At 40.8% G+C, this 21,596-nt stretch overlaps 2 protein-coding genes across 4 annotated transcripts in view; both read right to left on the bottom strand.

Annotated features, from left to right (window-relative positions):
• Positions 1-21,596, bottom strand: part of LOC145435218 (syntaxin-6-like) — a 105,732-nt gene that overhangs the window by 22,500 nt on the left and 61,636 nt on the right. The window lies entirely within an intron of this gene.
• On the bottom strand, positions 1,178-10,874 carry LOC145435208 (uncharacterized). Of its 3 annotated transcripts, none has more exons than XM_080312538.1 (8): positions 10,682-10,874; positions 10,480-10,591; positions 5,239-5,274; positions 4,833-4,903; positions 3,694-3,810; positions 2,696-2,798; positions 2,564-2,632; positions 1,178-1,816 (listed from the first exon to the last, which is right to left on the bottom strand). In XM_080312538.1, exons 1-8 carry the CDS (start codon positions 10,826-10,828, stop codon positions 1,581-1,583), a joined length of 891 nt encoding a protein of 296 aa, XP_080168664.1. In that variant the 5' UTR covers positions 10,829-10,874; the 3' UTR covers positions 1,178-1,580. The 3 variants fall into 3 exon arrangements, with proteins under 3 accessions (XP_080168664.1, XP_080168663.1, XP_080168661.1); XM_080312537.1 differs by having other exon boundaries at positions 10,480-10,750; positions 10,781-10,873; XM_080312535.1 differs by having other exon boundaries at positions 10,480-10,874.

Raw genomic sequence — 21,596 nt, 5'->3', positions numbered from 1 at the left:
AGCATCAAGAAGCGAAGGTGAGCAATACCGGTTTAAAATCACTGCTGTAGGGATATAGTTAGATTGCGGAATCAGGCTGAAATCACGTTTGTAGTTGATTCCAACGACTAATACGGCGCATAGCCATCAGTTGAGGATTTGTGTAGTTGTTGAATCGTTTTACCGAAAGCTGTCGTAGTACGGCACTCATGAAAGAGATACACGTTTATATTCCATAATTCCTTCCTAAGTATTGGAGGTTCAGCTTGGCTCCTCCTCGCCATCTGATCCACCTAAACGGAGTCTTGAAAAAGCCTAGGAGCGGGTCATGCGACAAGTCGGCAGCAAATGGAATCATAATAAAGAATATCGGCCTGGTGTAAATGACAGTTTTAGTCGAAAAACACCACGAATATCACAAACAACAACATCTATATCTCGGGTCCAAAATGAACGATAATACCAAATGACAACAGGATACGATCGGAACTGCCTTGTTCAATAACTCACTCATATACAATGTTCATGCCATTAGGAGTCGTTTTGGCGCTTGCGTTTCTATAATATATCTATATAATATATCTTCTTTTACTTTTCATTCAGTGTGCATACCCAAGGTGGGTGTCCGATTACAAATACTACTAGTAGTTTCGACACATTCCTATCTTTTCATTGTATCGCAATTTTTGTGCTATATTGAACTGATAAAAATACGTACACTCAACTATGCCGATGATCGATGGAAAAATCGGAACATACCTTCAAAATCGAACTGATCGGGGTGAAAGGCAGCATTTCTTAAATAGATTAAAATTACAGTTTTAGATCAGAATTACAGTAACAGTTTTACAAACTATATTTATAGCTGCACGTTATTTTTTGCATATTAGATTAGAATTACTGATTTCGCGGGAACTAGATCATTGCCCAAGTTCCGTTCATATCAAATCTTCTTTCATTCTCGTAGAATTACATTACCGGTGTTATTACGATCTATTTCAGCAGTGTCGAAAATCGGTCCGACGAACGATTTCATCTGGACCGCGAAGCAATTCTAGGGGTATCGAAAAATGGTTCTCCTTTAGTCGGATCATACAACTAGAATTTTCTACTCGTCCAATAAGCATCTCGTTAAATATTGAGCTCACACTGAGGCTAATTCCTGCGATTTTACCCCCAAAAGCACGATACCACGAAATCTATGTACATTGGTTTATTGCTGAAAAAAACGTGGACCCAGACACCGGCGATTTTCGAACAAAAAATACAAAACTGCATCGAACAGACACCAGCAGGAGGACAAGGCCCTACACGAGTAGTACAAGTTTCAAAAGGCTGCTAAAACACACTCGCGAAATGTAGTAATGGAATGATCAGTCTGATGTCACAACCGAGCGCGGTTTTCGACTTCATTCTCAACTAACAACTAGATAAAGATAAAGCTTCTTACTTTAATGGCAAGTTGTAAGCAAGTGAGGGCAGTTAGTGATTTTAGCGAATAAATTAACGCAAATTTTTCGAGTCTTCGAGGGACTCTGGGGGTGTGTGAGCGCCCGGGGGGGCAGTCAGTCATTTTAAACCGGGTTTTCGTGATCGGGGGTTTAACTCGCGGCTTCCACAGAGACGTTGGCGTCTTCCTGAACGGCTGGGACTTCCTTTTCTTGGTCTTTCGTGATTTCGCCGTTGGTGACTTTGGTGGCGTCTCCGTTGGAGGGTGCGTCTCCGTTGGTCTGCTGGGCGTCGTCGGTTTTGGGCTCGGATTCGGCTTCTGGTGCTTCCGCGGCAGGTTTTTCGTCCGCCGACGGTTTTTCCTCCGCTTTTTCGTCGGTTTCGGGTTCTGGGGATGAATATTATCAGTTCGGTTTGAGAAATTAAGCACCACAAGAAAGGTGTCGATACGACAGCCAACCAGGCGATTAAAAATCGAAAAATTTTTGAAACGAGACCTCGAGCATATCTCGCGCGAAAGTTTTTCTTCAAAATTACGAAGAACAAATCGGTACGTTTTCGAAAAAATGGAATCTCCCGTTTTCGGCGTTTTCTAGCACCGGGAATGAAATTTGAAAGACTAGGAAAATAAAATTCTATACAAATTCGGAATGAACGTGTTTTAAAAAAGAAATCTGGTCAAAATTCACGCAATAGTTTTAAACTCTTTCCGCTTTCCGACAGATTTTCCAATGAAATATTTGAGCAAAATATTTCCGACTGAATTTCACGCGAAAATTACTCGTTTTTCATTTGTTTCCGGGCTGTGGGAATTAAAATTACCTTAAAAAATACTTCCGAAAAATTATGCAAAACAAATCTCGAGCGAAAATCACGCGAAAATGGAAATCAAATTTGTAAATCGGGAAAAATGGCGAATTACGATTTGAAACGAAAACATTTCGAACGAAATCACGAGTGAATTTCATGCGTCTTTTTCAAATTATTTCAAAATCCAGTTAAAAAGCAAATTCGCCGTCAATTCCACGCGAATTTTATTCAAATTGAAAAAGAAGTTGCTTCAAATTTCAGAATTTCACTCAGTTTATTTTTGTAAAATTTTTAATTTCCAAATCAAATGTCTGAAAAAGCGCACCTTCTTTCTGTGCGGCCGCTTCTTCTTTCTCTTCCTCCTTCTTGCCTTTCTTGGACGATTCACCGGACTCTAAAAACAACAACAGGAGCCGTCATCCGGAGCCGGGTTTCGAGACCGTGTCCGGCCACCCACCGGCCTCTTTCTCTTCCTTTGGTTTCTTCCGTACAAAGACGTTCTTGAAAATGTTCTTGAAAGATTTGCCGGAGATCTTGCTGCGTTTCTTTTTCTTCTGCTCCTGGTAAGTGAAAGACGGAGGTTTTAATCACGTCGTGATAAACATAGTAAAAATGCTGGATTTTCAAAATGCACAACTGGAACTATAATGATCCACTCTTCCAAACTCTAAACCACTGTAAAACTACTGGCTTTTCAAAATGAACAACTCATTAGAATTAGCCACTTTTTGAAATTTGCATCTAGAACCATTCATTTTTCGAAAAACGAGCGATTGAAAGTAGAATTAACTACTTTTCAAATTTTGCAACTATCACTGCAACTATCCGAAATTCGCAACTAGAACTACTCGATTTTCAAATCTCGCTACTATAACTAGAAGTACAATTACTCGGTTTTAAAACTTGATTAGAACTAGACCCACTCACTTTCCAAAGTCGCAACTAGAACTAGAATTACTCGCTTGTCAAAATAAGCCACTAGAACTAGATTGAATGACGTCAGTGAATGACGTCACGTCCCATCCAACTCAAATTACATTTTTACCTTGGCGCGGAGTATATATATGGGCCATTCACTCGACAGCTTACATTTCTAAACTATAGAGTCTTAGCGGGAATTGTGTGTAAAACTAGAACCGACCTCTGACTTAACCCGCGGTATAAATCAAATACAACATTTTACCCCGAATGATGCTTGCACGTAACAAGGTAGGATTTGTAACCGCGATATATTTCCCGAGTTGGGATCTGATTTTGTCTAGGTTCTGTTTCGTGGTCGTGTAACACCTGTTTAGGTGTGGATAGCGTACACACCCTTCTATTTAACAGTTATAAGCTTTATAAACCGAATTAAAGTCCTAGTATACCGGCTTATTAACACACTTGGAAGTCGGAACTTGTACTCAAAATGTACAGCGCTAGTTGCACCGACAACTTTATTGCATTCTAACTTACTTCTTTCGTTTCCTCCTTCACTTCCTCTTTAGCATCCTCTTTAGCTTCCGGTTTGGCTTCCGCTTCCGGTTCTTCTTTTTTATCTTCTGCCGCCGCGGCCTCCTCTTTGGCTTCCTCCTGAAAACGGGGGCAGTGTGACGCGAGAAAAGGCGGGACGCACGAAACCCCAAGAGATGCTAAAGACATGCAAACGGCACTCTGCGATACATCTTCACGAGAGTTGGTGTATTCGACTCATTATCAGCCATTAGAAGGGTGGTACACGTGAACAATACCCACTACACACCCGGGATATACATCCGTCACAAATGGTGCCTTCGACTCATTTCCCCATATGGGTGTGAAAGGGTGTTAACGTGAACTGTACCCACTGCACCCCTGGTACATATCTGCATAGGAGTTGGTGGATTTGACTCATTTTCACCCATTGCAAAGGGTGAGAGTGCACAATTTTGTAGCTGAAAGCCGAGGCAGACAACTAGAATATTTTCCAATTTGAATAGAATTGGAATTATAGCTGCAGTTTTTTTTACTAGATAGATCAGAATTGTAGCTACACATTTTTGCCATATCAAACTAGAATCAGAATTGAAGCTGCAGTTTTTTTCAAATAACTAAACATATTTTCTAAATTAGAGACTTCAATTAGAATTATAACTACAGCTTTACCAAATTTGATAATAGGAATTACAGGTTCACATTTTTTTCAAAATAAGAATAGAATTAGAAATAATAAATTATCGCTTCGGTTTTTCCAAATTATAGCTAGCTTTCTTCGAAATTAGACTAAAATTAGAATTACAGCTTCTGTTTTATTTTCAAATTAGGTAAGAATTATAGCTACGCAATTTTTTCCAAATCAGTTCGTACCAAATCAAGAGTACAGTTCCCCAGCAGCATTGTCAAGAAAACCGCAAATTATATTTTAATTGAACAAAATAACTGTGCAAGTTCCAGAGATGGTAGGGGAGATCAAGTAGTCGTAGTTCATACTCAAGTAGTGGAAGAAGTAGGAAATGCCTACCGAGTACGAAGTACTAAACCACAAGTACGATCACTATTTTTGAAGCGAAAAAATATCGCAGGACAATAAGATTTTTCATAAATATTATTTAAATTAAAAATATATCTTGACACACCTTGACAGGTTCTTCCTGTTGTGACGTCGCTTCCGTGGTCGCCTCTACCTCTTTCGGAGCCTCAACTTGCTCTAAAACAACAGGGAATTTATGCATAAGTTATGTAGCCTACAAATGAACACTTTAATTGTATATATTACTCAATTGTATATTGTGGTTCTGTACCTCCAAGAAGCTCTTCAAACACTTTGTAAAATTATATAAATATAGGGGCTCTGTCCCGCGGATCAGAACTAGTCTTGACCTAAATTACGAAATACTGCAACTGCAAACGTTTCCCGCCATACAATCGTTTTTCTATTCAGGTCAACGCGAGGTTTGATTGATCGATTGATCCGCGGTTGTTACAGAACAGGGCCCTCTAAATCCGATTTTCTCGACGCAAGATACACAAGATAACGATTACCTTCGACTTTCGGCTGTTCTTCATCCATTGCTGGTTCTGTAACGAAATAATCGATATCACTCGCTAATTAAGCGTAACAAAAGACACGCAATGAAAAAGATACTCACTAATTACGATAACTTGAGAAATGGCAACAAATCTATGAAGCTACGTACGTTTATAGTGCAATTTACAATTGATATGCTGAAATTGATGATAATATTAATAATTACAGGTGGGCACAGCTATTCTTTCCGAGTATTGTAATGACACGCCTTTTGCCACCAAGATTTGATTTATCAACGAGAGTTAAATGTGGAAGCCTTGAAGATTGTAGCGCAGGCAGTAAAAAGTTACGCACGTTATGGGAAATGACATATCTGAAGTACTGATCAACCCACAATATTGTGACAAAGTGCAATGAAATAGATCGAACTCCTAGAAATCACAACAAGTCTACGACGCGCAAGGTTACAACTGATATCGCGGACGGACAGATTACGCTGAAATTGCCAGGAATTCAAAGTTTAAAGGTCTGCGTTTTTGAGTTATGCGCGGAATCCCGCCTCCACAACACGACTAAGTCGCCAGGAATGTGGACGGCATTATTGCGAAACGCTGGCCGGATTGATAGCACGCGTTCCAAAATGACGCCCTAAACGAGTTCACTACCAATACTGCAGATAACATCAATGGTTACGTCAGTTTTCTGTGCTAAAAATATATATTTTCATTCATTTCTAAACACAAGATTGTGATATTTGTGATATACACAATGTTCTTTCCAATTCTCTACTAGTTGCTGACCCTGACGATAATTCCTGACGAATGCCAGCCGGAAATACTCTGGTTTATTTCAATATGAATAGGTTATTTAATTGTATATTGCAGTAATGTGCGTCGAAGAAGCTCTTCGGAATGTTATTAGTTAAAAACCGCTTTCGAACAGCATATACACACAAACCAGACGTGTTTGAAGATACTATTGGCGGTTATGAACTTCACAATCTGCTATTAAATAATCTATACATATTGAACTAATCCGGAATATTTTCCGCCGACACTCACTCGTCAGGGGAAAGCGTCAGGAGAAATCGTCAGCGACTAGTGGAGAATTCTTTAGAATGAATTACGAATTCTCTGCTAGTTACTTACGATTACCCCTGGCGAGTATCAGTCGAACATATTGGAGTTTATTTCAATATGAGCACATTGTTCCATAGCAGCTAGTGAAATCGATTATCTATTCTAAAAAAGGAATCATTTGATCATTAATTAACACCACAAGATATCGGTTAGTTAAAAACCGCCTTAAAACTGCGTACACACAACCCAGATAGATGTCAAAACGGCGGACTTCGAACTGCGTTGAAGCCAGTACTTCGGTCAGTTCGCTACGGTAAAATGAATATTTTCATTACTGCTAACACAATCAGGCAATAAATGCTTTAAAAGTGCATATACACAGCCCAATCCGGTCAAACTATGCCAAAACCTGCTCTTGGTCATTTATCTGTGCTAAAATGATGACTATTTCAATTAGCGTAGATCTAAACACAATCAGTTGAAAAGCGCTTAAAACTGCGTTCAGACAGCCCACACCCTTTCTGCGCTACACTAACGCCTTGTTACGAACAGGCGCGCTGGGTCGGTTATTCGGTTTTAGAATTGATTCCAGACCTGACACGCTCTCAGGGGGACGTATTCTGCGCGCCTCGCATCTGTCGTACGTAATACAGCGTTCTGCGTCACCAAATCTTAAGCAGTAGCCTAGTCTTGATATCCAATTAGTAGTAGTATATTCATATTGGATGAACCCGATTATAGTCACATATATACACTGTCCAATTGGAAATTGAAGTTCTGTACCTCTAAGAAGCTTAGTCTTTTACTATAGACGCTTAATCTGAAAGATGAATCCTGATCACGAAGCCTTCGAGACTACAGCACGGCCGTGTCTGGCTGCAACCCCGCCCAGACACTTCTTCTGTTCTCTCTAATCTGGAATAATCTTCACGCGCACAACTGGGATGACGAAATAGCGGTTGTATATTCTAATGATTTCGGCAAGAATTCAGCGCTTATGGACCAACACCGCAACGCAAGATGTGGGCTCGACTCTAGGCGTCGGACTTGTACAAACTAAACTGGATATAACTACTGACTTTTGAAATTGCGCAATTAGAACTATTCGCGTTTTAAAATGTGCAAATGGAACTATAACTACTCAATTATCAAATGGCTCAACTAGAACCATAGTTTTCCAAATGCGCAACCAAAACTATTCAATAGCATATTGATATTGAAATGAACCCTAATATTTTCGACCGACACTCGTCAGGGGTAATCATCAGCAATTAGTAGAGAATTGGAAAGAACGTTGCATATCAACAATCGTATCACAAAATATGACGTCACCAGCATGAAATGAGGTCTCAAATATGAGAGAGTTCAATGTACTGTTTTAAGATTGTACACGAACTCCTTTTGTAGACGAGGCTCGGGCTGATGTATTTTGATAAAGGTCGAATCCAAGGCACACAGATGAAAGCGTGAGCGGCCCCTCCCGATGAACAAACCAAAACTGGAACTACTCACATTTCAAAATGTGTAACTAGAACTAATGAATTATCAAATGTCACAACTTGAACTAGAACTAGAACTATTCACGTTTAAAAATTAAAAATGCGCAGCTTGAACTAACTAGAACTGGAACTACTCACTTTTTAAAATTCACAAATAGAGCTAGAGCTAATCCTACTAAAAACAGTAGGTACTTGGACCTAGACTGATAGTTTGGACACGTCTGCTAGCCCCAGGTGGGCGTCTGATTTCAAAGACTACTCCAAGTCGTTTCGGCACCTTCCTATCTTTTCATTGTATCGTAATCACGCGGTGTATTGATCTGATAAAAATGTTGATAGAAACTTCCAACTTAAAAGTAAAATTCGCTGCTCAAGGACCAACACAAAATCATAACAAGTCCCCCAAACGAGCTAAGATTTTAACAGCAGTGCCGACAACGCGCCCGTTCGTATTGTGACAAGCGAGCTTCGTGACTGTATCGATCGATCTGCCACACCCGGCCAGCGTCTAATGCGATAAATTATTCAAATCTCGAAAGAAATTTCGAAATCTCGCGCCGATCAATCACGTGACGTAGTTCAAACCTGCAGAACAAACCCCTACTCTCCATATACAATCGAATAATATATTCATGTTGACATATACCCGAATATTTCAGGCTCACTCTTGTCGTGGGTTATCGTCAGCAAGAAGCGTCGAATTCAAAATTAAATTCAACATAATTATGTACTAGCTGCCGATGATTACCCCTGACGAGTATCAGCCCAAAATACTCGGGTTTACTTCAATATTAATTAATTACTCAATCGTATAGTTAAGCTCTGTACCTCCGAGAGTATCTTCAAACGCGCGTGACCTGTGTAAATTTACATCTCTTCAACGTAAGCTACCGGTAGAGAAGTGGGAAGGAATCGAATTGACTTGAAATTTCATTCACAAGTCGAGCGAAATTCATCAATTTTACGCCCAAATCCTGCTCAAAAATCTACAATTCAAACACACGCCTATCTCTAACATCGAGCATCCGCGCTGGTGGAGAAATTCAATTCAACACCTGCTCCCTCGGCCGTCACCTCTGATTTGGTGTGCATCATATTCATTTTATTATTATTTTTATCAAATCAATACACCACACGATTGTAATATAATGAAAAGATAAGAGGATGCCGAAACGACTTGGAGTAGTCTTTTAATCAGACACACACCTTGGCCTGTAACACGAAAATAACAGGCATGCTGTACATAAAATGTCTCCCCACTTTGAATTTACTCGCGACTTTTTAATCAAATTCCAGCCATTGCTACATTTGGACTTGCATACGCGACCCGAATTAACTCCGGATTTCGACCGAATTCGAGTATAAAATCCGGGTTGGAATCTTGAATACGCTAATCTCTGGCCTGACTTGCGCAAACTACCAATGTAGTTAGTTGACCAAACTACAAATGTAGTTAGTTGACGGTCAACTAAGTACTGTTTTTGAGTAGTTCTAGCTCTAGTTGCGGATTTTGAAAAGCAATTAGTTCTGGTTCTAGTTGCAGATTTTGGAAATTGAGTAGTAGTTCTAGTTGCAGATTTTGAAAATTGAGTAGGAGTAGTTATAGTTCTAGTTGCAGATTTTGAAATTGAGGATTAGTTCTAGTTCTAGTTGCAGATTTTGAAAAGCGAATAGTCCTAGCCGCCAATTTCAAAACCCAGTAAGTAGCTTGAAGAATCACGTCTCTGACGAGCAGGAGCGCTAGTAAAAAACCTCAATTCGATCCCTGCTCCCTACAGCAGTCTGCTAAATGACATCACTCCCGTAAAACTTGAGATATCTCATCACATTTCGAGTCTCAGTCATACCAAGTTTACGAGATCGCACATCAGACTAATCTGCACGCATTGAACACGCTGAGGTTTGAAAAACTACGCTATATAGACTGTGTTTCCAAATTGAGGTCAACAACACACGGGATGCGGGCGATCAATAAATCGCGCCAGGCGGATCACGGCACTTTCTTTAAATACCGATCTAACTTCGCTTCCGGGTATCTGTAGATCAATCACGACTGTTTCGGAACGGCTCGTTAAATACGACACGGTGCTTCGTGTCGAGGAATCGATCAACGTTGGCGGTTCGGTCTAAAGTTCAGTTTGCAGTCGAATAATATGTTCGTATCGAAATTAACCGGAATATTTTCGGCCGACACCCGTCAGCGGTCATAGTCAGCGACTTGATGGACAATTTAAAAGAACCGTCTCTATTAGTTGATATTTCACACATGTTTATTTCAATAACATAATACGTTCATACTCAGTGAAATTGTATGCTGTATTGCACCTGTTCATTACAATATGAACATATTATTCAATTGCATACTGAGTTACGCAGTTCTTTCAAAGTTCATTATAAGATCGCAAAAATCGCTTGGACTTTGAGCGCTCTACTGATTTACGCGATGACAAATCCGTGTTTTTCAAGGATAAAATTATTAATATGGTATGATTGACGAAAAATATTGACCAGTGCCACGCGTGCCTTGTACTTAAAAACTTCGAGAAAAGTCGAGTCTAGCCGAGTTTAAAACCCGATCACGCACGTGCGTGGCAGCGACGTCAAACGTAAACGCTCGTACGTGGGTGTTACGTAACGAAACCACGAATCGAAACGTCTACAGATGCAAATCACGAACCTTTTTTTTGTTCTTCAACCGGGGCCGGAGCTGGTTCTGCAGCTTTCGGTTCTTCGGGCGTGGTTTCTTCAGCCGGTTTTGCTTCTGGTACAGGAGTTTCTTCGGGTTTAGCCTCTACTGCCGGAGTTTCGTCGGGTTTAACCTCTTCTGTCGGAGTTTCGTCGGGTTTAGCCTCTTCTGCAGGAGGTTGTTCGGGTTTAGCCTCTTCTGCCGGGGGTTGTTCCGGTTTAATCTCTTCTGCCGGAGTTTCCTCCGATTTTGCAGGAGTTTCGTCGGGTTTAGCCTCTTGCGCCAGAGTTTCTTCGGGTTTGGGCTGATCTGCCGGGACTTGCGGGCTCTCTTCAGACATGGTCACGTAAACTATGAACTATATTGTAACAAAATAATAACTCGCTGCAAAGAAAACGCGCGCACGACAATCAGACACGAGCTAGGACTCGGATCATTATCGATCGCTGACGACTCAATTAAGAGCTCGCACACGCCTGCGATAAAATAGACGCCAAAGAAAAGGCTATAATTGATTACACCGTAATTTGTCCACTAACACAATAGTGTTACAAAAATATACAAGGATATTAGTTCGTCACGCAGGATGACATACTTCACGAACCTCCGAGACAATTCAATAGCGCACTCATATTGAAATAAACACGCATATTTTCGGTATCAACTAGCTGGGAATTTCAAAAGATATACAAATCTCATTCAAATTCTCCACCAGTTGCTGACGATTACCCCGAAAATATTCGGGCTCATTTCAATAGGAATATACTATCTTCATTTGTATATTCAAGTTATGTACCTCTGAGTATCTTCAAACCTTAGATGCGTTATCAAATCTTTGAATTCGGTTTCTACGTGGCCGACGACATTACCTTAGCTCCCAAAAGATTTCAGAATGTGAATAGTGAATACAGCAATACTTCATGATATTTTTATAGGGACCGAACTCCAGTAAACAATACAATAATACATCCATTGAAATAAACCAGAATTTCGACTGACGCTCGTCAGGGGAAATCGTCAGCAACTTGTACACTGGACAGTTATTTCCAATTCTCTGCGAGTTGTTGACGTATTCGGGTTTATTTCAATATGAACGTATTATTCGATAGTAGCATTAATTGCATGGTCCCGACTTAACGAGTATATGCTGCGTAGTTCAAACTTGACATAAACCTTCAAATAACATTACCACAACATATATCATGCGACAGACATACAGACACGCCTTGATATGGTTCAGAAGCAACAAGAAAATCTAGCTAACAAAGACATCCCGACTCGAAACTTTCAAAGCATAAACCTTCCTCGTTGCGAACCAGGAAACCGTCAACAGCCTCTGAATAATAATATGTTTACCGCGACACTTGTGTGTGTTACGTCACCTATGTGTCACAATGCTGACAACATAGTGCAGCATAACTTTAAAGGTGCAATACCACCGCACGGTTTCCAGCTCTAAAACGGTAGTTAACTCTCTGCTTTGCTGTTCGTAGAACGCGCTGTGTCACAAAATGAACGCCTATCACGTTGAAAAACCATTCATCGACAAGCCATCAGCAAGCAATCAATAATAATCAGGCCAACGCGCTACAAACTGACCAGCTAAGGCAAGAAATTCGTGTCAAAGAAGCAGTGATGTTGTACTTCTAACTAAGACACGTTTACAAATCTTGTCTCCATACAACTATACATCTGGACGTAATGAATTATGATTCTAGTGGTGAGAGATGATGTATTTCCGAATACTGAATTATACGCTCTTTTCTGATATGAATTAATTTAGCGACGAGAATTATAGTTACTATTTTCCACAGTGGATGTTTGAAACCCTGATTGGTGGTATCGCAGCACACGAAACATGAGTACAATACTACGAGCGTTACTGGATATGACATATTTATGAAGCATTGTCACAAAGCGTGATGAAATAGGTGTGATCGGATAATATCAAATAATATTTTCTGTGATGTAGAACTGGCGTTATAGTCTTTGTGGTCGCGTGAAAGGTACATAATTGAACATTACAATCATACATACTGCTGTGGCGTCATAATCAATGATACTCGAGCAGTAGGCTTCCAGTACCACCTATTATTATGATGAAATACTATTATGCATGACTTTAAAAGTGCGAATATGTACTTTACTACCAGAACCACAAAGAACTTCTGTAGACACTCTTTGGAATAAATAACCTCAAAACACATTTGAATAACATAGTCACATTTATTACCCGACGAAATTATGCAAGTTTTGGACCAGATTCAAAGATAATTTTGCGTTTTTGGACAGTGTCTATTTCATTGAACACTGGATTAAGCACGACTTCACAGATACGCCATTTCCACTCACGCTGGTAGCTCTGTACTAGATGTTTGGTATGCTGTCATACAACCAACCGAAGTTTCAATACTGTAATAATGGATATAACTATAATTCTTGTTAATAATATAACTATCTAGTACTCGAAATTGTCTCACAATTTCTTGAATTTAATCATTGTGCCTAGCGCTACTGACAAATCTAGACACCGATAAATCACTCTGCTGTCCTATTATGTCACAGATATCGAGCTCGCTCATAAAGCCTCCGCGCGAAGTGTCATGGCTTACATCATCCTAAATCAACAGGGATGTTTTGATGACGAAACCAGCCTCCCACTGGCTGAATAAATGACGCTAAATGAATCGCTGTGGTTTAATTAGGAGCTGATTGCCGGCTCTATGATCTCAAGGCAAAGGCAACGCCCTGCGTGAAATTTCAACTCAAGTTCTTGAAATTCTTGGGCAGTTTAACCCGTTACGGTCGCGTCGCGTTTAGGAATGCCAAGCATCGCGTCACAGCCGACTGTTCAACTTCGGGCTAATCGTGACTAAAAGCTATCATGGATAGACTACTCCATAAATCAAGTCGTATAATTAGACTAATTAGTGCGAAATGCCGGTAATATGATTGTAATCTGATTTCTGAAATGCTTATCTGCTCTTATTTTAATTCTGATGTAATTTCTGCATTTTCTGAAAATGCTACGGAACTGTATACTGTGAAACGAGCCAAGCTTGGCGTGCAGAAATTTACCATTCTCGTGCTCGTGAGAATTAACTCTGGTTTGATATGAAGTTAACTTCAACTTGATTTTTGTGAGGAATCCAATTTAATTTCCAAGTTTTTGTGAATTCAGTAGTTTTATTCTAACCTAATTTAGAAAAGAGTTGTATAACTCTGTTCAGTGTCTTGCTCTTGCTACTAGGATCTACTTCGAATGGCTGCTGCCAGTATGACGCAATACAACACTACAGCTGAGTAGATGTCCGAAATTCCAAAAATCCGGATCCGGCCGTTGCAATAATCCGGTAATCCAGACTGATGCTTGAGTCGGAATTCGTGAAATTTACGGAGTCTTTAAAAAGCCGCGATGCTTCAACCAAAAGATCACAAGGTCAGAGATAATAAATACTTCGAATCGAGTAAGGCCGAGCAAAAGCGAGAACCTGACCGATTCCATTCTGAATCGAGTATGAAAGACTTAGAAAGTTTAATCAAGCACCTTTTATGCAACCACAACCAATACAATGCCCAATTTGGTATTTTTGCATCCCAATTTCTTTACACTTAGTGACAATGCTGTAGGCTTATCACGACATCACATATACATAATTTGCAGCAACGGGCGTAGCTTTCCATTACCTGTTTCGCACGCTGCGATACAACCTATCGAGGTTTACAGCCTTTCACAGTGTAAAGTAGTATCAAAACTATAATTCTCGTAGATACATTAAATCTTGGTGGCAATGAGATCATTGCAGTACTAGGAAAGATCCTTTATCTCTACTCGCCTCGAATCATTAGAGTTAACACTCGATTCAGATTTGCGTGCTCGAATCATTACGTCCAGCCCCACTGATCAGCGCATAAATTCCTGAAATCTTTCTAACTGTAAACTGTCTGTACATCCAGCGTAGTAACGCAAGACTACACTCCAGGAATGAGGCCTCGACATTCGCTGGAAATAAACATACGGATCGCCTCGGGCTGGTCACGGCGATAATAGCGCAACTTGAGCAACATACAATTATCCAGCCCGCAAATCAGATATTGACTATCCAATAATCCATACCTATACGTAACGTGACGTCATACACTATAGTTGTGCTTGTGCGCAGAATTTGACTTGAATATTTCCAGCTTTTCGACAATTTCGATTATAATTAGCATGATACCTATAATATTTTCCAAATTAGAATTATAACGATAACTACAAATTCTTTCCAAATTAGATTCTAATTCGAATTACTGAATTCGCGAAAACTGGGAAATCGAATCAAGTGTAATTCACATCAATCGGGCGTGATTGTTATAAGCACGAGAATGGCGAATGCCTGCGATACAGGCTTGGTTCGTTTCGCACTATACAATTCTCATTTCCAGGGAATCCAGGAATTAGATTAGAATTAGAGCAAGGAAATTTTACACAAATTAAATTTGAACTAGAGCTAAGAACCATTTTACACATTAGATTAGAATTAGAATACGGGCATTTCAATGTAATTAGTGTAATTAGACAACTAGAATTATCTCCTGCTGCGAGAATAGATTCCATCAACTTTATCATAATAAACTGCCTCCGTAGACCCGATAAACGCGCTCAAGACCCCACAAATGTGCTCTATTAACGGGTGATTAAAAGGAAAGTCTCTGAAACATAAGCCTTCGATTCTTCAGCAACAGATCTGTGATTTTCTGTGACCTGGAAGCGAGAGCTTGCTAGCAAACATCAACCGTGTTCCCCGTGCTGTCTCGCAAGCGGCTGTATCGTCAATTGCAAAGCGTAGATTCACGAATGCAGATGTCCAGTCGATATTTATAGCACGTTATTCACACCTATATTGTTATCAGGCTGTGTTCCGCGGTAAAATGTGGAAACTAGAAGATAGAAGGTGTCAAGGGAACATTGTTGTTGGAATGTGTGTGCGGCTGCGCAAGATGAGAGCTCGACTCAGTAATTTCCGGCCATCTTGTTACGCTGCATTTAGCTATGACGTCACACGTCTACAGTATCGTATGCAGCGAGTGGGCGGCCTCGTTTAAAGACATTGATCGCGTGCGCTATAATTGACTCGTTTTGCAAAACAGATCAACTAAACGGCCTTCAAGATTACAGAGCTACTGACACACGTCTGCTGACACATGGCATTTCATTTCATGTCATTAGATTATGTTATCTGCTGTGCACGCCTCCTCTTTACATCGTTTCTAGGCCCTGGTGCGTATTTGATTTCAAAGGCTACTCCAAGAATTACAATTATAGCTCTACACAGTTTCTTCCAAATTAGATTAGAATTAAAATTACTGAATTCGCGAAAACTTGGAAATTAAATCGAGTTCTATTCATATCAGAACTCATTCTCATAAACATGAGAACGGCAAAAGGTTTGGACAGTGGACAGCAATTAATTTAATTAGACAACCACAATTATCTAGTTTTTCAGATCTGGTTTGCAAGCTCTCCTATCGTTTTATTTTATCGTAATCTTATGGTCTTTTGATCCTGATGAAAATTTAAATAAAATGACTAACCAACTAATTGCGTACGCTATTAGACCAGGGAGAGAATATCCGACAGAATTACCGCATTGGGATGATGTAAGGTAATTTATGGTCGGCTGTGCGGCATCAGAATAATCATATGGCGATACAATTGTTGATATACAAAGTCTGCCAAACATATTCTGGTTCATTTCAATACCACTATATCATTCAATTGTATATTGAAGTTATGTACCTCCAAACAACACAACAAGATTCTGAATTCTTTAATAGTTGCTGCCGATTACCAGCCGGAAATATTCAAGTTTATTTCACTATCAATATATTACTCAATTGTAGTCTCTATATAGAAGTTATGTTACGTATTTTATTCGCAGGGCGCGTTTGGCTCGCATCACAGCAAAGATATGAGTTGGCAGCCATAGCCACATAATTCAGTTCACATGAAAACCGATGGAATCAATATTCTACAAAATCTAAACGAGGCTGGCCAATAGAGTCACGTTTTCTCACCAGAAAAAACTTTTCGGCGAGATGATGAATCAAACATGTTGAGCTGTAGTAACCTTTCTCGCGATCTGTAGTTACACCAATCTGTTTGTTGTGTTGCGTGTGTTGTGGGCGCCCACTTATGATTTTGATATCGACAAACGAGTATCAGCTGAAAACATCCGCGTTTATTTCAATATGACAGCTTCTTAGACGTACAGAACTTCGATATACAATACATTTCAATATGAATATACTATTCAATTTCAATCGAAATTCTGAACCGCCAAGAAACTCCTCAATTACTATTTTCGCTAAATGCTTATCGAAAGAAAGCTGTACTGAACGCACAGTTGGACAACTTGGACATTTTAAGCTTTAAAAAATTTGATTAGAAACACCGTATTCGCAAAAACTTGGAAATTGACTTGAATTGGAGCGTTACGGATTTCGGGGCCGACAACTTGAGCTTATGAAAAGCTACCTCACTGGACGCCAACAAATGGTTGCAATCTCAAACACCTTGTCCTCTCCTCACCTGGTAAACTGTGGTGTACCCCAAGCATTGTTCCCTCTAATTTTTGACGGGTCAGCGCACACTCATCAACTCAATGCGCAGACCCTTGGAAAACAGTGCGAAACGACTAAAAAAAGGTCATCACTTCGGATTTTTTGTGCGCAACTTAGATTTTCTGTGCGCAGAGACCGTGAAAGCACTGCGCATTTGCGCACGTGCGCAGCTTAGAGGGAACATTGACCCCAAGGCTCAGTACTTGGACCGGTCCTCTTCACCTTATATGTCAACGACATCTTTGAAACCTCCTCATTGAACACCACACTGTTCGCTGATGATACTCACCTTCGCATCTTCGACGGCAGAGCTGGATGCCCTGACTGGTGACCAAATTCCCAAAGTGCACGAGTGGACGGCCCAAAATAACCTTTGCCTAAACGCCTCGAAATCCCCATTGCTGACAGTAAATTCAAAAAATTACCTAACCGTTAACATCACTGGTCAGCCCCTTTCCAACACATATAATGCCAAATATCTCGGGGTTTTATTGGACTCAGACATGCCCTGGAAGAGTCATATTCAATCCCTAGACACTAAATTATCACGGAAGTGCGGCATGTTCTACAGCCTTGGACGCTTCATGCCAGCCCGGGTTCATCTGATACTCTTTAAATCCTTAATCCAATCGAAGTAACAATATGGCATCCTTTGGGGGCTGCCAATAAAACTGCACTCGAGCCACTGCAAAAACTACAACATAAGGTACTCCGTATCATAGCTAGAGCCCCACAGGGGCCTGGTTGTCCATCCAACAAGTCGCTACTGAAGAGATTCGCTGTTGTAAACATAAAAGATATGCGGAAACTAGAAATCGCCAAGTTTATGTATCAGCTCCACTGCGGTCGTTGCCCCGAATATTTCAATGACTTTTTTACCTCGGAATCAAAAGTGCACAAGTAGGCCTACAACACACGCGCGTCCACGTCGTCCAAATATAATATGATCGACCGGAAAGATCATCGCTCCATCAAATATGCCGGACCTGATGTGTGGAACAGTATCCCGCCGGCCATCCGACAGTCGACGAGCATATGTCCACATTCAAGTCGAAATACAAGCAATTATACTACTAAATAAATACTAGTCCATCCTCAAGATTACCGGCCGGACCACGACTGACCTATCGATCTCGCCTTCCTTGACATGCCACCCCATTTTTGTGGCTTGCTTTTTTCTATACTATCTTCTTTACTTTTCATTCAGAGTGCAATGTGCATGCCTCCTCTTTACATCGCCTAGACCAGTGGTTCCCCACCTTTTTCTACCCATCGCCCCCTTTCCAAGCTCAACACCGATCATCGCCCCCCAAATTTTGTGTACCGAAAATTGGGAATACAAACTGTAATCACCGGCGGGTTGACTAAAAAAAGGTCAACTTTCCGGCTCGAAGCCTAATTTGACGCTTTTGTAAATAAATTTCCGTGGGTTGACTAAAAATAAAAAATAAAAAGTCAGCTGTTTTGACGCGTCATCGCCCCCTTCGTCATTTTCGCCCCCCTAGACCGCCAAATCGCCCCCTGGGGGCGATATCGCCCACGTTGGGAACCACTGACCTAGGCCAAGGTGGGTGTCTGATTCCATAGACTACTCCAAGTCGCTTCGACACCTTCCTAGATTTTCATTGTATCGCATTTTTGTGGTGAACGGAACTGATAAAATTGCTAATAAACCAATGATGATAAGCAGTGAAGTCTGCCTGTAACTTGGTTCGAAACTACTTTTTTTACTTATCGCAACCACGCACGGACCGATGTTATGGTCATTGTGCTGCGCCGTTGCAGTTGTTTAGAACAATGCCGATTTTCATATTTTGAAGGCTATTTCTGGGTGGTTCCATTGCCTTGATGAAAGCTTAATGTATATCATCAGAATCAGCACGACTGTAGCTTTCAAATAAGATCAACTTTATTTAATTTGAGCACTCGGGTCGTCATCTGTGGGATTAGCAATTACGCTCCCGTTTCATGCTATGAAGCGACAACAGATCTGGCGAAATACCGAAAAGCGAAGTGACAACAAATCTGCCGAAAAGGCCTTCAAAATATGAAAATCGGCATTGTTCTAGACCAGTGGTTCTTAACCTTGCCCCCAGCGCCCCCGAGGGGGCGCTGGCGATTTTGAAGGGGGGCGATATGGGGGGCGCTGGGCTCAGGGGGCGGTATGGGGGGCGCTGGAGAAAAATGGCTTCGCAGTAGATGATGTGGTGATGGGACATATCCTTAATGAGTATTCAGAGCAAATTAACACAGAAAACTTCGTTACATATAGCCTTCAAAATACATATAGGTTTAATTGTCCATGGGCGCCAAAATGACTGACACCGAATGTTCCTGTCTTGGCAATCTGAACCCAAGAAGACGAATTCCATCTGGCAGGGAAAAATTATATGTCAGTGAAAAAATGCCAATCTGAAATCGTGTGCGTCTTTTAGTTTAGTACGATTCGGCGACAGGGATATTCCTGTTGGGCGATATCCCCGTTGAGCGATTCTATATTTTTTGATATTGCAGACAGGGGGTCACGAAATAACATCATGCAACGAAGTCATACCAACGGGTTCGAATATGTTTAATGATTAGTAACGGGCCCTACAGTTTCCAAGAAGCCTCACAATGTTCGCTTTAAGTTTTGATGAGTCTGCGCACACTCAACAACTCACTGCGCTGACCCTTGGACAACAGTGCGTAACGACTAAAAAAAGGTAATAACTCCGGATTTATTGTGCGCAACGTAGATTTTCTGTGCGCAGAGACCGTGTCAGCACTGCGCACGTGCGCAGCTTAGAGGACACATTGCATCTCACTCAGCTCTACCGGTAAATGTGTTTACGTGAGCAGAGAGAGGATAAAAATTGATCTCAATTTACATGCAATTCCCGATGATATTGACCAATTCAATCATTAATTAGTGAAATTTTTCGCACTTCACGCGACTAGGCGAGAATAGCTGCCTCAGTAAATGGACACCCAATGTAGATACCTAATAGGCTATCAGCAAATAGCGGACAGCCTAATGGGGGTCTGGGAGTGAAGTCCCCCGGAAGTTTGGTTTATCACCCGATGGGGGCCCAGGACCAACGTTTTCTGTTTGGGGGGGGGGCTGACGAAGTGCTGTTACGGCCCTGGTAACGAATAATTGTATCTGCGGGCACGCCCGAATATGTTTAATTATTAATTAAGTGCCCTATATTTTCCTATACAACAGCTCACTCAGAGCTACTGGTAAATCTGATTACGTGGGCTGAGTGGATAAGAAGTTTATAGCGATGTGATTACCACCTTATTCATTCATGCATTATAGAAAATTTTGGTACCTAGGGCGACCAGGCCACACAAACTTTGCTGACCATCGAAATCACGCCATGGGATTCATGGGGGCGAAGCCCTCAGAAGTTTGGTTTATCACGCTATGGGTGCGCAAGGCAATCGTTTTTAGGGGGGTTGACGAAGTGCTGTTACGGCCCTCCCTCTTACTCATTGTCTTTATTACATTCCTGACAATATGAAGTTGGGGGGCGCTGGAGCACAATAATTTTTGAAAGGGGGCGCTGGAAGAAAAAAGGTTAAGAACCACTGTTCTAGACAATCGCAACCACGCACGGGCCGTTGTTATGGTCATTGTGCTGCGCCGTTGCAGTTGTTTAGAACAATGCCGATTTTCATATTGTGAAGGCTATTTCGGGGTGGTTCCATTGCCTTGATGAAAGCTTAATGTATATCATCAGAATCAGCGCGACTGTAGCCTTCAAATAAGATCAACTTTATTTAATTTGAGCGCTCGGGTCCTCATCTATGGGATTAGCAATTACGCTCCCGTTTCATGCTATGAAGCGACAACAAATCTGCCGTTGTCGCATCACTCGACCGTGAGTCACGTGTTGCCTATCTATAGTTTCTCCTGACTGCGTTGCCATCACTGATACTCAAGTAGATGTAACATCGTAGATTCCTACCCAAGTGCAAGTAACGATTTTCTAGCAAGAAAGCGTTCTATCCCCTCAACTGTTTAGTAGAAGTGTAAGTACATTACAATTATGACTACTTGAGTAGGTACCCTGACCCTCTCTGCTACTTTGTAAATCATCACATGGTTACTAATTTGAAGTCATGAAACAGAATATAATAATAAGAATTTATTCCAAAACTAAAGACCGAATACAGATGTCGGGATCACGTTCCTCCGAATACTATAAAATAAGAAATACTTCAAACTCTGAAATACTGAAAAGGGGTGATTGAAACTGAATAATTTTGATGGAAATAGAAAACATGCATACAGACTTGATTTAATTGAAGAAAACGTGAAGTTTCGTACCCGTGGCAAATTTTCTGCCCGTCACAAAAATTCACAACAAAAACATGCATACATACTTTTTGGCAATAAACTTGAAGATGCTAAATTCAGTGTCATGTTTCGGCGGGTCACAATTATACATCAAGATTAAAAAATGCAGCAAGTTAGACGCTTGTCCGTCAATTGTAAATAAAACATCTAATTA

Source organism: Botryllus schlosseri, chromosome 3, assembly GCF_051294905.1.
Source record: "Botryllus schlosseri isolate E-star chromosome 3, Bs_hap1, whole genome shotgun sequence".
Taxonomy (NCBI): domain Eukaryota; kingdom Metazoa; phylum Chordata; class Ascidiacea; order Stolidobranchia; family Styelidae; genus Botryllus; species Botryllus schlosseri.
This window is presented reverse-complemented; position numbering and strand designations above follow the sequence as displayed.